This window comes from Zeugodacus cucurbitae, chromosome X (genome assembly GCF_028554725.1).
Source record: "Zeugodacus cucurbitae isolate PBARC_wt_2022May chromosome X, idZeuCucr1.2, whole genome shotgun sequence".
Classification (NCBI taxonomy): Eukaryota; Metazoa; Arthropoda; class Insecta; order Diptera; family Tephritidae; genus Zeugodacus; species Zeugodacus cucurbitae.
In genome coordinates this window covers 29,705,996-29,722,285 of record NC_071672.1, presented here as the reverse complement: position 1 = coordinate 29,722,285, position 16,290 = coordinate 29,705,996, and the positions used below count along the sequence as shown (strand labels likewise).

Below are 16,290 nucleotides of genomic sequence, written 5' to 3'. Positions count from 1 at the left end.
TTACGAGTTGGTGCATGACGAGAGCAAACAAAGTTACACTACTTGAACACGGCCTAGTTAGTGATATCAAAAAACAGATGCTGTTTAGATATCGATGTGTATAAGTAAGATCGATATATATGTGCGATCATTATTGTCATTATAATTTCTGTTTATTTTGTGTTTGTCATAATTGCTATAAAATATAATCTTGGGGGCGAAGGTCATTGCAAAGTAACCAAAAATGTTGGTGCTAAATTTACGTAGGCAAATTTCTTTACAAAATGGTTTGAGTTTGTGCAAAAGAAACTCTGCTATGAATCAAAATATTTATCAGTTTCTACATCGTTCAAAATTACCTACTTATTATTTCCAAAAATCATTGCCACGGTTACCAATTCCTAAATTACCGTTAACTATTGCACGGTTTCTTGCTGCTGTACAGCCCATAATAGATCAGGAAGAGTATGATCGTACTGTTCGTATTACGGCTGATTTCCTTAGGGGTGACGGGGCTGAGCTGCAGCAATTACTACGAAACCACGACAAATTAAACTCACATAGCAGCTATATATCAAAGCCATGGTAAGAATTTTTTTTATATGTGATTCCCATTTAAAAACGAAAAAAAAAAACAAATTTCTATACTGCATTTGAGGTGGAAGATTGTGACCTAATTCTCTAAGGTTTAAAGGTCAATTATTAAACACTAGTATGTCATGGTAGTATAATTTAAAATCATAATTTATGCGAAATAGTCCGACTATTCAATTAAATTTGTAGTGGTAGTGTGCATTTCTTTCGATTATAAGATTTTTACTTCTACAAACTTTGATTTTTTGGGGTAGCTTTAGTATTCTATCCCAAGATCATTTCTGGTCTTAAACAGAAGCTTCTCCAAATTATCTATACATATAGCTACATCAAGTCTTATAGTTTTCGAGATATTAACACTTTCATCGACTACCTTCCAATGAATGGTGTCCTTGAAGCTAGAAGTATGTCCTACGTGTCAGTAACCACCTCTTCATGCTAAAAAAATCGATTCTTCTCATTGTCCGTATATGTCGAAACAGCTCTTTGCTCGGGCCTTTGAGGGTGATTCACCACTTCAACTACAATAAACTAAAAATATTGTTATAAATAATTTTACGTCGTGAATAATGTATATTGTTTGGCTTTTTGTGAAGTTTATAGCCGTTCAGATATAATTTAATACTTATATAATATATAATTATATTTGAGTTAGTATTAGTTTTGTAGGGGGGGAAACTGATTTGAAGACCCTTTACCTTTGAATCTTATAACTTATTGAGGACTTTATGGTTCTTTCACTTTACTAATTTGTTAATTAATTAGGGGTTATTAAATTTTATACCTTCTATGACTTTGTGATGATTTTTATTAAGAGCTTGTAATATAGCAGCTCCTCCTTAATTAAATTTATTAGGTGAAATTTCTTTATTAAATATAATTGTCAGTTGGTATTGGGTTAGTATAATTGCTTTATCTTTATTATGGTTTTTAGAGCTGCATATACATTATATATATACGCTTATAGACAACTTGGAAAGGAATTTTCTTGAGTTTATTAATTTAGAGTCTTACTATTATTATTTCTTCATTGATTTAAAGAGAGATATTTGTTTATTTTGACTTTAATTTATCTAAATAGTTTATTTAAAATATTGATTGACACCACAACAATAATATGAGTTAGTCATTTTAGATGGTGAAATATTTATCAATTTGTAGATTTAGTTGTTATTTTTTATTAAATGATTATACTATTTTTTTGGAGTGAGAAGTTTTAAGTTTAAATGGTAGATGGTAGATGATTAGGTGATTTGTTGTTATTATTATCTGGTCTGACTATACGTATGGCTGGATTGGGTGCTAATTTTAAATTTGTTTTAAAAAAATATATTGCTTTATCTTCTTTAAGACAGTTGGGTTTAATAATAACAATTGTATATAGATTTTATATATTACCTTTTTTTCAATTGTTAACACATGCTTTATTCTATTTATATGCGCTGGAGCTATTATTCATAATATAAATAATTCTCAAGACATTCGGTTGATGGGGGGCTAGGACTCTATATACCCTAACATCTGGTTGCTTTAATGTTGCTAATTTAGCATTGTGCAGAATGCCTTTTTAGCAGATTTTTATTCTAAGAATATAATTCTCGAAATTGTGCTAATATATTTTAATTTTCTATATTTTATCCTACGGGCTTAACTGTTTGTTATTATTTTCGATTGGTTTATAATTCAATGACTGGTGAATTAAGCTGCGGTTGTTGTTGTTGTTGTTGTAGCGGTATAAAACATTCCCCAAATAATTTTGAGGAATGCTGCCGATTTGACAGTCCTTGGCCGGATAAAAATCCGGGTCCGTTCCGGTTACGTAGAACCGACTGTCATGGGAACGGTTCTTTAAATATGTTGAGAGATGAGGAGTGAGTTATGCTTCGGGGAAAAAGTGGTTTATTAGTAATGAGAATTGTTAGATTAAGATGATTAATTTTTCTTACCCCCTTTATAATGTGTTTACCTAGCCTTTGTTTGTATTGTTGGTGGGTTAATAGCTTATTTAATTTTTCAAATGTTTCTTTATTTTATTTTAATAAACGGTTAAATAATTATTTAAGAAAATATTTTTTGGTTCTATGTGATTTATGCTTATATTTCTACCAATGGAATTATTAATTATCCCTCAATTTTAGAGGGTAGTGTGTGTAAATCTTTTGATCAGGATTGATTAGAATTTTTAGGGAGTCAAACTTTATATAATGAGTTAGTTCAATATTCTTATCATATGCTTATTATGCATAATAATAACTTGAATATGTATCTTTTATTATTTGTTTTATGGATTATTTTACTATTTTCTTTCTTTTTAATAATTTATTCAAGTAGCTTAAAAATAGAGCATAACACTGAAGATATAGTGTATTAATTTTAGTAATTTATAAAATAATTATATAAACAGAAGTACAAATGGAGTTTAACCATTAAAAGATAAAAGTTAGCTGCCTTTTCTTGAACGTCATACCTCCTTAATTGGAGAATAACCCCAATTCTATCATTAACAGTGATAAGCCTCTGTTTGGCTTCAATTATAAGGAATTTAATAAATAAATATTTTTTATCAAATTTTATAGAATAAGGGTGTAAGATACCTAGGATTAAGTCGACACTAATTGCAATGAATCGCTTTATATTCTATTTTAAGATAGATTGAGAATATCAATACTTTTTGAATGCAAATCAAATGTTATAATTAATTACAACCCTAGTTTTTAGTTTGATCAGTTTAATATTCCTTGTCTTCATTCGTGGTACAGACCAATAATTAGAATATTAATGAAAATAATTGACGTAATACAGTGATCCCCGCTTAAGAGTCACAAAAGTCTTGCATTTTAAGAAGGGGCAATTAAGCGGGGATTACTGTAGTGTCGAATTGGAGCAATTTTTACATCGAAGATTAGGAAAATAATGGTAATTAGATAAAATCGATGTGAGAAAGGTAGTCGTGAGGATGACCTTGGGTCAAAGCCGCATTCAAATGGAGAACTGTGAGAGCTTTTTTTTGATAGTACTGAAGCTAAAATTATTACAATTCTGGTAATTGCTGTTATAATTGAACCTAAAATAATGATTGAAATGATTATCTATACTACTAATTAGTAGACCTTATGATTGGAAGTCAAATATACTTATATACTATACAGAAAATTATTTAACTCCCTTATCAGTAAATTGAGATATAAAGGAAGGAGGGAGATGTGTTTTAGAGAAATGATTTAACAGACTAAAAGGAAAGTTGTTCCAATCAATACTTGAATTCCGTGAAAGCCTTTTGCTATGAAGAAGGTAGAACCGAAACTGAATCTGCGATAGTAAAAGGGGCTTCAATATATTCGTATGCCTGTAGTATAATTGTTGTTGTTGTAGCGGTTATATATCCCTGCCTGAAAAGAAAGTATAAATCTAGTTGTCGTCGAGGTCATCTAACGGGAGCCCCAGGAAACGTGCTGTTTCGACAGGGATGAACCAAAGGGAAAGGGATGTTAGATGAGTAGAGTTCGTTGGGCATGCAAAAAGGTGGTTAGTGTCATGCGGGGACTCATTGCATGCAGGACATGTATTTTGTATGTGGGGGTTCAGTCTGGATAAGTAGGAGTTTAACCTGCTACAATATTCAGATCGAAGTTGCGCAAGGGTCACTCTGGTTTCACGTGGCAACTCGAGCTCTTCGTCTGCTATAGGATTTCTACGAAAACACCCAAGTAGAAACTGCTTGGTAAACAGTTCGTTATGCTCCTTAATAGACAGCATAATGGCCTCACTGTGTAAATGTGTCATTGGTGACACCAAGAGACATCCTGTAGCTGTTCGGAGTGCGGTGTTTTGACACGTCTGTATCTTCTTCTGCTGCGTGCCACTGCATCCAGGCGACCATACCGGTGCTGCGTAATTTACGACCGGCCGGCCGATAGCCTTGTAAGTGGCCAGCAACGTTTCTTTGTCCTTTCCCCAAGTGCTACCGGCTAACGACTTGAGGATTTTGTTGCGACTCTGTATTTTAGTGACTATCGCGGTCGTGTGTGGAGTGAAGGAGTGCAGTCTGCATGTCAAATGTGACTCCCAAAATCTTGTGATTGTTCACAGTCGGAATTGGTGTGCCATCGACGTGAATATTAGGACTTAGTCTGTACTCCTTCGTCCAGTTGGTAAAAAGAGTCGCCGTGGAATTAGTGGGTGCGAGTGCTAGGCTCCTCGCAGAGGAGCTTTCGAACACATGTCATCGATGCCGGTGCCCGACGTCATTATCGTACAATCATCTGCGTAGGAGGTAACTGAAATTGCCTCTGGTGGTTGAGGGAATCTAGAGATATAGAAATTAAACAGTAACGGGGAGAGGACACCGCCCTATGAAACCCCTTGTTTAATTTCCCTGAGTTTCGAAGTTTTACCTCGAATTAATACAGATGATTGCCGACCGCTCAGGTAGTTCATAATCCATCTCTTCAGCCCCGGAGAAAGTGTTGTTTGCTCGATGTCTTCTAGTAGCGTTGTTAAGTTGACCGTGTCAAAAGCTTTTGACAGGTCAAACGCTACTAGGACGGTTCTCTTACAGGGTGGTTTTTGATTGAGACCATGAACTATCTGGTCGAATTGAATTTCAACCCGGTCGTCATGCCTCCTCGGGTTTGAAAGGGATTTGACGGTTGAACATAGCTTACTCACACCAGTGGAAAAATTACAGGACTTCAACTGCTCTACCCATTTCGTCCGCTTATAGTTGTTTACCAGTTGTCGAATCTCCAAATTGAGATCCCTTATGCGGGGATCACAGGGATCGACCTGGCTTAAGAAGTCACGCTCATTTGCTAAAACTGCCGCTTCAGCCGGGAAATTAGGGCGCGTATTGGCAATTTTTCCGGTGGGTATGAAACGAGCAGTATCATCGGTGATCACCTTGCGGAATTGACGTTCGCCAACGATTACGTCGGTAGGAATGGGAAGAGCGGCGAAGGTATTCTCGGTGAATTCTGTGATCACCTTGCGGAATTGACGTTCGCCAACGATTACGTCGGTAGGAATGGGAAGAGCGGCGAAGGTATTCTCGGTGAATTCTGTGAAGCCGTCCCAGTTAGCTTTGTTAAAGTTAACATAGGTGCGGTTGTCCACAGAAATAAAGTCAGGAGGTTTTTCCATCGAGATAATTATGGGCAAATGGTCTGATGCTAGAGTTAGCATAGGTCGCCAGGTTATGCAGTTTATCAGACCACCGCTAAGAATGGTGATGTCTGGCGAGCGGCTGCAAGTGCTCATAATTCTGGTAGGTGCTTCGTCATTCATTGTGCAGAATGTCGAATCGTCTATCTGTTCTGCCAGCTCCATCCCTCTCCGATCATTTGACAGGTAAGAATGCCAAACAGAATGCGCGATAAAGTCGCCAAGTACCAGTCTGTTTTCACCACGAAGTAGCGCACTAATATTCAGGTGATATCCTGTTGAACAACTTGTAACTGGGGGGGATGTATATTTTAAATATTACGAGCTCGACATCGCCTCTCACTTTCGATAAGACGATATTGCACGGTGTTGTGTAGTATGAATGCTAGGCCATCACCACTATCTCGCTTGCGATCTTTACGTAAAACGTTGAAACCTGCACAACTCAGAAGATCTAAGTGGCTGTTTAACTTGGTTTCTTGGACCGCAGCTATTGATATGCCTTACCGACTCATAAAATCAACTATCTCCTCGATCTTACTCTGGAGTCCGTTGCAGTTAAATTGTAAGAGTCGGGTGTGTTGTGGTGTTGCTGTCGTGTCCCTGGGAGTGAGGGAGTGATGTACAGGTGGAGGTTGTTACAGCTGTGTTACCCGCAAAGGAAAATGCCGCACTTCGGTGTTGTTGGTTGCGGAGGCAGTCTCCTATTACAGCATGGGGCAACGTACGATACGGTCCACTCACGTGTGGTGCGCAGACCGGAACACGTCGGAAAATGACACCAGCCAGTGCAGGAATTGCATCTGACTGAGGCCACATTCCGACGTATTACGGTCTGACACACGGAACAGACTGTGCACGGGACCAGGAGTTGCCTTGAGGTCCTCGCACGACGATTGGAGCGGGATGAAGGTTGGGGGCGGATTGGTCAGACTGGGAGTCATGCTGTCTATTTGAGCTCCTGGTGGCCGTAGGGGCCTTAAGTTGGCCACTCCCTGATGGTAGCGGCGCGTTGCGCAAACTAGGTGCATGGTTCGCTGCCGTAAAGGCAACAGACGTACAACTAGACTTAAAACGTATCGATCCAAACAGGGTTAGATCTCCGAAATGGCAGTAAAGTAGGACGGGAAATGGCCGTAAAGTAGGACGGGAATGATGAGGGACTTGTAGAGTTTGGTTTTTGTTCGTCGAGAGAGGACTTTACTTTTCAAGTGCCTACTTAGTCCATAGTAGCACCTGTTGGCAAGAGTGATTCTGCGTTGGATTTCCAGGCTGACATTGTTATTGCTGTTAATGCTGGTTCCCAGGTAGACGAAATTATTAGACGAATTACTTCAAAGTTATGACTGTCAACAGTGACGTGGGAGCCAAGACGAGGATGCGCTGACTGTTTGTTTGATGACAGGAGATATTTCGTCTTGTCCTCGTTCACCACCAGACCCATACGCTTCGCTTCCTTATCCAATCTGGAAAAAGCAGAACTAACGGTGCGGGTGTTGTTTCCAATGATATCGATATCATCGGCGTACGCCTGTAGCTGTACACTCTTGTAGAAGATTGAACCTTCTCTATTTAGTTCTGCAGCTCTTATAATTTTTTCCAGCATCAAATTAAAGAAGTCGTACGATAGTGAGTCACCTTGTCTGAAACCTCGTCTGGTATCGAACGGCTCGGAGAGGTCCTTCCCGGTCCTGACGGAGCTTTTGGTGTGGCTCAACGTCAGCTTACACAGCCGTATTAGTTTTGCGGGGATACCAAATTCAGACATCGCGGCATAAAGGCAACTCCTTTTCGTGCTGTCGAAAGCAGCATTAAAATCGACAAAAAGGTGATGTGTGTCGATCCTATTTTCACGGGTCTTTTCCAAGATTTGGCGCATGGCGAATATCTGGTCGGTTGTTGATTTTCCAGGTCTAAAGCCACACTGATAAGGTCCAATCAGTTTGTTGACGGTGGGCTTTAGTCTTTCACACAATACGCTCGACAGAACCTTATACGCGATGTTGAGGAGGCTTATCCCACAGTAATTGGCGCAACTTGTGGGTTCTCCCTTTTTGTGTATTGGGCAGAGTACACTGAGATTCCAATCGTCAGGCATGCTTTCTTCCGACCATATTCTGCAAAGAAGCTGATGCAAGCACCTTATCAGCTCTTCGCCGCCGTATTTCAATAGCTCGGCCGGTAATCCATCGGCCCCCGCCGCCTTATTGTTCTTCGAGCGGGTAATTGCTATTCGAATTTCTTCACGGTCGGGCAATGGCACGTCTGCTCCATCGTCGTCGATTGGGGAATCGGGTTCGCCATCTCCTGTTGTTGTACTTTCACTGCCATTCAGCAGGCTGGAGAAGTGTTCCCTCCACAAACTCAGTATACTCTGGTCATCAACAACTAGATCACCTCTGGGGGTCCTACAGGAGTGTGCTCCGGTCTTGAAACCTTCAGTTAGTCGCCGGATCTTTTTGTAAAATTTTCGAGTAATGCTGTCGGCCAGCTTGTCAAGCTCTTCATACTCACGCATTTCGGCCTCTTTCTTTTTTTGTCTGCAAATGCGTCTCGCTTCCCTCTTCAGCCCTGGCAGCCATTGACCGGATAAAATCCGAGTCAACTCCGGTGGCGTAGAACCGGCTGCGTTGGGAGTTGTAGTATAGTGAAATATACCGCTAATGAAACTGTAAAAAATAAACCTTGTGTGTCTAGAGAGTGATTACCTTCCATTAATCTGTGATAAGCTCAAGATACTGTAACTCCAGATGATAGTAAGATTCTTGTATGTAATAAGGACATTTGGAATGGGCTAAATGGTTACATCCCCTAGTTCAATAGCGGGTGGTAAACTACTATGAAAATATTCTCAAAAGAATGAGACAAAGAATAGGGCTTCTGATAAAATAAATATAATTATTCCTCATCGGAGACCTAATGTTACCGGTAGTGTGTGTAATCCAATGTTCCTTCTCGTGAAACGTTTTGTCATCTTTGGAAAACTGTTAAAATAGTAATTACATTGCTCAATAAATAAAAATATCAAATTAATCCAAGTAATATTCTAAGAAATATATCCTTTGGCACTTCTGGCCATCAGGCCACGTCAGTACAAATGTAAAACTTTAAACGCATTTGTCTCAAAACTAAATTTTTTAAGTCGCATCTCAAAAAGTTATGAAGCGAGTTTGTTCAAAATTTGCACACATCTTTGGAATAACATTTTCTAGTTAATTGACGAAGGATTTTTTAAAATGTTACTATCGAGCCAAAATATGTCGAAAATATTACCAAAAACTGAGTTTTTTGGTTTAAATTACGTCAAAAATTTAAATTTTAATATTTTCAGTCCAGCTTCGTTCATTAACTAGATTTATCCAAAGTCTATCGAAATATTTTTGGTTTATTATTTTTAGATGAACCAATCTTACGTTTATATGATTGAATATATTTAAAAACAAGTAAGGAAGGGCTAAGTTCGGGTGTAACCGAACATTTTATACTCTCGCAATTTATTTATTTAACTTTATTTATATTATAAAATACACAATTTGACCCACATATTCGTCATATATATTGTATAAAGTCCATTGAAAGTTGGAAGCCATAATATTAGGTTAGAAGCACCGAGGTCCTCATGTTCGATATATGGGGCCTTGAAAACCTATGGTCCGATTTTGGCGATTTTTAGAATGGGACTGCCACACTATAAACATAGTATTTGTGCAAAGTTCTGCATCGATATCTTCACTAGTGCTAACTTTATATATTGTAATGTAAACGATTCAGATCGTCTTCAAAGTTCTGGTATATAGGAAGTAGGCGTGGCTGTGAAGCGATTTGGCCTATTTTCACAAAATATCATTGGGATGTAAGAAAATTATTACAAACCAAGTTTCATTGAAATCGGTCGAGTAGTTCCTGAGATATGGTTTTTGACCCATAAGTGGGCGACGCCACGCCCATTTTCCATTTTGTAAAAAAATCTGAGTGCAGCTTTCATCTGCCATTTCTTATGTGAAATTTATTGTTGCTGACGTTTTTCGTTAGTGAGTTAACCCACCTTTAGTAATTTTCTACCTAACTTTTGTATGGGAGGTGGGCGTGGTTATTATCCGATTTCTGTAATTTTTGGACTGTACTAGGAAGTGGCAAAAAAAAAAACGACTGCAGAAAGCTTCGTCTATATAGCTCTATTGGTTCGCGACATATATATAAAAAATTTAGTAGGTTGCGGGGCCACGCCCACTTCCCCAAAAAAATTACATCCAAATATGTTCCTTCATAGTGCGATCATTCATACCAAATTTTATTTCCATAGCTTTATTTATGGCTTAGTTATGTCACTTTATGTGTTTTCGGTTTTCGCCATTTTGTGGGCAGTGGTCCGATTTTGCTAATTTTCGAAAGCAACCTTCCTATGGTGCCAAGAAATAAGTGTGCCAAGTTTCATCAAGATATATTAATTTTTACTCAAGTTACAGCTTGCACAGACGGACGGACGGACGGACAGACAGACATTCGGATTTGAACTCCACTCCTCACCCTGATCACTTTGGTATATATAACCCTATATCTAACTCGTTTAGTTTTGGGTGTTACAAACAACCGTTAACAAAACTATAATACCCTCTTTAGCAACATTGGTTGCGAGAGTATAAAAATTGTAAAAATACCCTTGTTTTTAGAAACTAGAGAAAATAATGACACAAATATAAAAGTTAATCCGGAATGTCCTGAAGGCCCTAATAAGGTTTTCAATTCCTAGCGTAAGGTTAATTAAATAGAGTTTCAGAAGATATGTCATCGTGATGGTATAAGTCAGTAGGCTGATAGGGTTAATAGTAACCCTAAAAATGTTCTTATCCAAGTTAATGATAAATTAAAAATACTTAATGAGGGATCGAATACAGAGAATAGATGATATGTTATCATTTTCAATTAAGTGATGTTGATGAATATTTGTTTGAAATTTGAGATTTAGGTGTTTGTAGTAGCTCAGAATAATAATTTATTATACTAAACAAAATTAAAGTAATTGAGAAGATAATTAATACGCTCTATCAGCCGATAGGGGCTATTTGTGGAATTAAAAAATATTGTATAATTCAATAATTTCAATTTGACATACTGATGTTATACGTTTAACTAATTTTTCCATTAAAAGTAAGTGCTAATTTACCATAAGATGGTTTAAGGGACCAGTACTTGCTTTCAGTCATCAATCATCAGTGACAATTTATGAGTTAGTTCTGTTAGTAACTCATTTAATAAAATTATTAACAGGGATTGTTTCGATCACAATAGGGATAAAACTGTGGTTAGCTCCACAAAATTCGGAACAGAATCAACTGAAAAGTTTGATACCAGTGGCACAGCAATAATTATTGTTGCTAAAGTGAAGTAAGCTCGATTATCTACATCTATTCTTACTGTAAATATATGGTGAGCTCATACAATAAATCCAAGTAATCCAATTTCTATTATTGCATAAATTATTCCTAAAGAACCGAATGCTTCCTTTCTACCTGCTTCTTGTCTTCTTATTGACTGACGTAGACACCGCTTACGCGGTTATAGCCGAGTCCAAAACAGCACGCCACGTCTCCCTCCTTCTGGCGCCAATTGGTTATACCATGCGAAGCCAGGTCCCTCTCCACCTGGTCCTTCCATCGGAGTGGAGGTCTCCATCTTCCTCGGCTTCCACCAGCGGGTACTGCATCGAATACTTTCAGAGCTGGAGCACTTTCATCCATTCGAACACCATGACCTAGCCAGCGTAGCCGCTGTCTTTTTATTCGCTGGACTATGTCTATGTCGTCGAATAACACATACAGCTCATCGTTCCATCGTCTGCGGTATTCGCCGTTGCCAATGTTTAAGGGACCATAAATCTTCCGCAAAACCTTTCTCTCGAAAACTCCTAGTGCCGTCTCATCGGATGTTGACATCGTCCACGCTTTTGCACCGTAAAGTAGGACGGGAATGATGAGAGACTTGTACAGTTTGGTTTTTGTTCGTCGGGAGAGGACTTTACTTTTCAATTGCCTACTTAGTCCATAGTAGCACCTGTTGGCAAGAGTGATGTACGTAAGGAGTTTGATATGCCGTCCCACAGCTCCCTTATACCGAGATGCTGATGAGTGCTCTCAGAGAGCAGGAGTGCAAGTCGAGTAGAAAATCGTTCGGCTGTCGGTTGTGATTGCAGCTTCTCGATGTCGAACCTTCCTTGTGTTTGTTGACGTGTGCGCTTTTCTACACAGAGGCGGGTGCGTATCTCAGCTGCTACAAGATAGGGGTCCGAGTCGATGTTGGGACCACGAAGCGTACGCACATCAAAAACACTGGAGACATGTCGCCCACACAACATGATCGATCTGGTTGCGAGTGATTCGATCCGGGGACAGCCAAGTAGCTTGATGGATTTTCTTATGCTGGAATCTAGTACTACAGACGACCATATTTCGGGCCCCGGCGAAGTCGATCAGCCTCAGACCGTTTGGCGATGTGTCGTCATAGAAGCTGAATTTTCCGACTGCTGAATTTTCCGACCTTCTTTACCCACCCTAGCGTTGAAATCGCCAAGCACGATTTTGGCATCGTGGCGGGGGCAGCGCTCATAGGTACGTTCTAGACTCTCATAGAAGGTATCTTTGATCACTTTGTCCTTCTCTTCCGTCGGGGCGTGGGCGCAAATCAGAGATATGTTGAAGAACCTCGCTTTGATGCGGATTGTGGCTAGACGTTCATCCACCGGGGTGAATGCCAGGACTCGACGACGGAGTCTCTCTCCCACCACGAATCCCACACCGAATTTGCGCTCCTTTATATGGCCGCTGTAGTAGATGTCACAAGGACCCACCTTTACTCTTACGAGGACATCAACCAACTGGGCAGAGGCACCTTCACAATTAAGGGTCCGGACATTCCAGGTGCATGCCCTTAATTCGTAGTCCTTTAAACGTTTGTAGTGGTCGTCATCAAAATTGGGGTTCCTCATCCGAGGCTGTTTTTTCTTTTTCATTGGGGGGTGTTTTTATGTGGTGGGTCCCAAACCCTACGCACACCCGCATAGGCGGGTTTCGCCTTCTCACTTTAGCTCGCCTCCAAACGGATGTCTGTTGGCTACCCAGAGGATGCTTGGTCTAAGACCGGAAGTCGTGAGCTGCTTGAGCCACATGTAAAAGAATCGTTCCTGGCCACTCCCAAGTGAATGACAGTCAGAAACTTTCCTCAGATTTCCTGATTCTTGTAGTATGATAAAGTATACCGAATCCTGATAAAATTAAAATGTAAACTTCAGGATGTCCAAAAAATCAAAATAAGTGTTGGTATAAAATAACCCTGTTTTACCCCCGGCTGGGTCAAAGATAGGAGTGTTTAAATTCCGATCTGTTAAAAGTATAGTGATAATAGTAATAATAGAGCTGTTAGTACAACGGCTCAAAGGAATAAAGGTATTCGATCGAATGTAATTCCGGTTGATCTTATATTAATTACTGTGGTAATAAAATAAACCAAATACCAGCTAAAGAGAAAATAGCTAAATCGACTGAAAAAACCCATACGAATGAACTACTATTGTGATTAATAAAATCTTAAAATATTCATGTGCATATATTTTTTTATTGCAATAACAATAGGTTCGACATGTATTTGAGTGATAGAAGTCCATTGCCTCTTAACTATAATCCGTTGCTCATTATGAAGCACGATCCCTTAAAAGAAAACCAGGACCAGCTGCTGCGTGCTACTAATTTAGTGATAAGTTCCATGAGATTTTGGCGGTCGTTACAAGCAGGTTTATTGGAACCTGAAATTTATCATCTGAATGCTAAGAAAAGCGATACGGAAAGCTTTCGGAAGATTATGCGTTTTGTTCCTCAAAGGGTTGCCACATATGCAGCATATGCTTTCAAAGCTTTCCCACTAGATATGAGTCAGTATAATCGACTGTTTGGTGTATCTAGAATACCAGGAAAAGGCAAAGATTCCTTAGTGCAAAATAAAAATTCAAAACATATATTAGTCATACGCGGCGGCAATTTATATTCAGTAGATGTGTTGGACGAAAGGGGAAATATAGAAAAACCAGATGTGATACTCAGACGCTTACAAAACGTTTTAATACAGGCCGATAGTTATGGAGCTGCCACTGTGCCTATTGGGCCTTTGACGGCTATTCATCGGGATGAATGGGCGACTTTGCGGCAATATTTAGCAGATAATATTGGAGGAGGGGAAAATAAACAACTACTTGAAACAGAAGTAGATGCTGCTTTATTTTGCCTATGCTTAGATACCCCTGATTCCCCAATATACAGCGAAGAAAATGTTGTGCCACTGATCAAGAATTTGCTAGCTGGGGATGGTATAAATCGGTGAGTAGATATCAGAAAGTAGAAAATAATTTTTGAAAACTTATATTGTTATATGTAGTTGGTTTGATAAATCAATATCTTTGATTGTAACTGCGGATGGTACGGCTGCTGTCAATTTCGAGCACTCCTGGGGCGATGGAGTTGCGGTACTAAGATATTTCAATGAAATATACGTTGAGACTATAAAAAATGCCTTTGCAAAGCCTGGCACGACACTTCCTGATGCTGAAAATATAAATGGTGTAAGACCTATCAAACTGAAAACAGACGAAATTATAGAAAGTGCCGTAAAAAAAGCTATAACGAATAACAATCATATAATGGAACAATTCAATGTTAATATGTTAAAGTTTCCGCACATAAATAAAGGTATATGCAAACGGCTTGGTGTGAGTCCTGATGCCATAATGCAAATCTCTTTTCAAGTCGCATATAAAAGAGCTTTTAATGATTATGTTGGCACTTATGAATCGTGTAGTACGGCGGCATTCCGGCACGGCCGTACAGAAACTGTGCGTCCATGCACGATGGCAACCAAACGCGTTTGTGAAAGTTTAGAGCGTAAGCAGCTGGATTTAAACGAGTTATTTTCTTTGATAAAACAGTGTTCTATTGTGCATAGTGAGCTAACGAAAAATGCTGCAATGGGGCAAGGTTTCGATAGGCATTTGTTTGCTCTAAGACATCAAGCTGAACTGCATGGAAAACGTGTGCATGGTTTATATGAAAGTGATGCATACGCCAAAATCAATCACAACATCATTAGCACTTCCACGCTAGCATCCGATGCTTTGTTGGCGGGTGCTTTTGGTCCAGTGGTAAGAGATGGATTGGGCATCGCGTGAGTATAACTCAAAGGAATAGCTATTATTTATGTAACTGTATTTACTTGTTACAGATATTCAATACAAAACGATTATTGTGGAGCAATTGTTTCCTCTTATGAAAAGCAGCGCAACGGAAAAGAGTTTGTTGACAGTCTGGAAACAGCATTTTGTGATATATCTAATATTTTAGAGAAAGTATCGAATTACACTTAAAGTAAATAAATTAAATATACTTTTTATACGAAAAATGTCTGTGTTTAGTAATCATTTATTATAACAGTAATACAAATTAGATAGTTGGTTTTTTTAATTGCATGTGTGGTGACGAATATTATATTCGGACCGCTTTGTGATATATCTAATATTTTAGAAAAAGTATCGAAATACACTTAAAGTAAATAAATTAAATATACTTTTTATACGAAAAACGTCTGTGTTTAGTAATCATTTATTATAACAGTAATACAAATTAGATAGTTGGTTTTTTTAATTGCGTGTGTGGTGACGAATATTATATTCGGACCGCTTTGAATGACTAACCTAAATGCAATCTGTTGTGCAAGCTGTGTGAGTTCCGCACTCTCGCTTTCATATAATTGATCCTCCATCAACATCCTGTCGCGACCGAGTATGGAATTTTCGGCATGTCCGGGAGTATCGAGTTCACTCCATTGTCAGTTTGGTCATCAGTTTCTTTTCCTCCGTCACTCCAGGAGTTCAACGGCTTTAGTCTCGCATATTAGCACCCAAAAGACCACTCTAAGATTTCTGCTTTAAACTGGTAGCTGTTTAAAGAATTCTCTATATCTATAACTAATACATTTTGTACTTGACTTATTTGTACATTACGTATTATTTAATTCAATTCTTCTTCTTCTTGACTGGCGTAGACACCGCTTACGCGGTTATAGCCCAGTCCAAAATAGCGCACCACGTCTCCCTCCTTCTGGCAGTTTGGCGCCAATTGGTTATACCATGCGAAGCCAGGTCCCTCTCCACCTGGTCCTTCCATCGGAGTGGAGGTCCCCTCTTCCTCGGCTTCCACCAGCGGGTACTGCATCGAATACTTTCAGAGCTGGAGCACTTTCATCCATTCGAACAACATGACCTAGCCAGCGTAGCCGCTGTCTTTTTATTCGCTGGACTATGTCTATGTCGTCGAATAACACTCATCGTTCCATTGTCTGCGGTATTCGCCGTTGCGAATGTTTAAGGGACCATAAATCTTCCGCAAAACCTTTCTCTCGAAAACTCCTAGTGCCGTCTCATCGGATGTTGACATCGTCCACGCTTCTGCACCGTAAAGTAGGACGGGAATGATGAGAGACTTGTAGAGTTTGGTTTTTGTTCGTCGAGAGAGAACTTTA

General features: G+C 39.0%; 1 protein-coding gene and 1 pseudogene across 1 annotated transcript; both read left to right on the top strand.

Annotated features, from left to right (window-relative positions):
- Nucleotides 1-123: 123 nt before the first annotated feature.
- LOC105218323 (carnitine O-palmitoyltransferase 2, mitochondrial) lies at nucleotides 124-15,171 on the top strand. Its single transcript, XM_011193842.3, has 4 exons — nucleotides 124-564; nucleotides 13,359-14,096; nucleotides 14,155-14,937; nucleotides 14,995-15,171. The coding sequence occupies exons 1-4, from the start codon at nucleotides 224-226 to the stop codon at nucleotides 15,134-15,136; spliced, it is 2,004 nt and encodes a 667-aa protein (XP_011192144.1). The 5' UTR covers nucleotides 124-223; the 3' UTR covers nucleotides 15,137-15,171.
- LOC128923066 (NADH-ubiquinone oxidoreductase chain 5-like) lies at nucleotides 571-13,445 on the top strand (annotated as a pseudogene).
- Nucleotides 15,172-16,290: the final 1,119 nt, after the last annotated feature.

Excerpts from the sequence above, each read along its gene's own strand:
- LOC105218323 (XM_011193842.3), top strand. The coding sequence starts at position 224 with ATGTTGGTGCTAAATTTACGTAGGCAAATTTCTTTACAAAATGGTTTG. Across the intron at positions 14,097-14,154 it reads GCTGGGGATGGTATAAATCG|TTGGTTTGATAAATCAATAT; the intron begins GTGAGTAGATAT and ends TGTTATATGTAG. Across the intron at positions 14,938-14,994 it reads AGAGATGGATTGGGCATCGC|ATATTCAATACAAAACGATT; the intron begins GTGAGTATAACT and ends TACTTGTTACAG.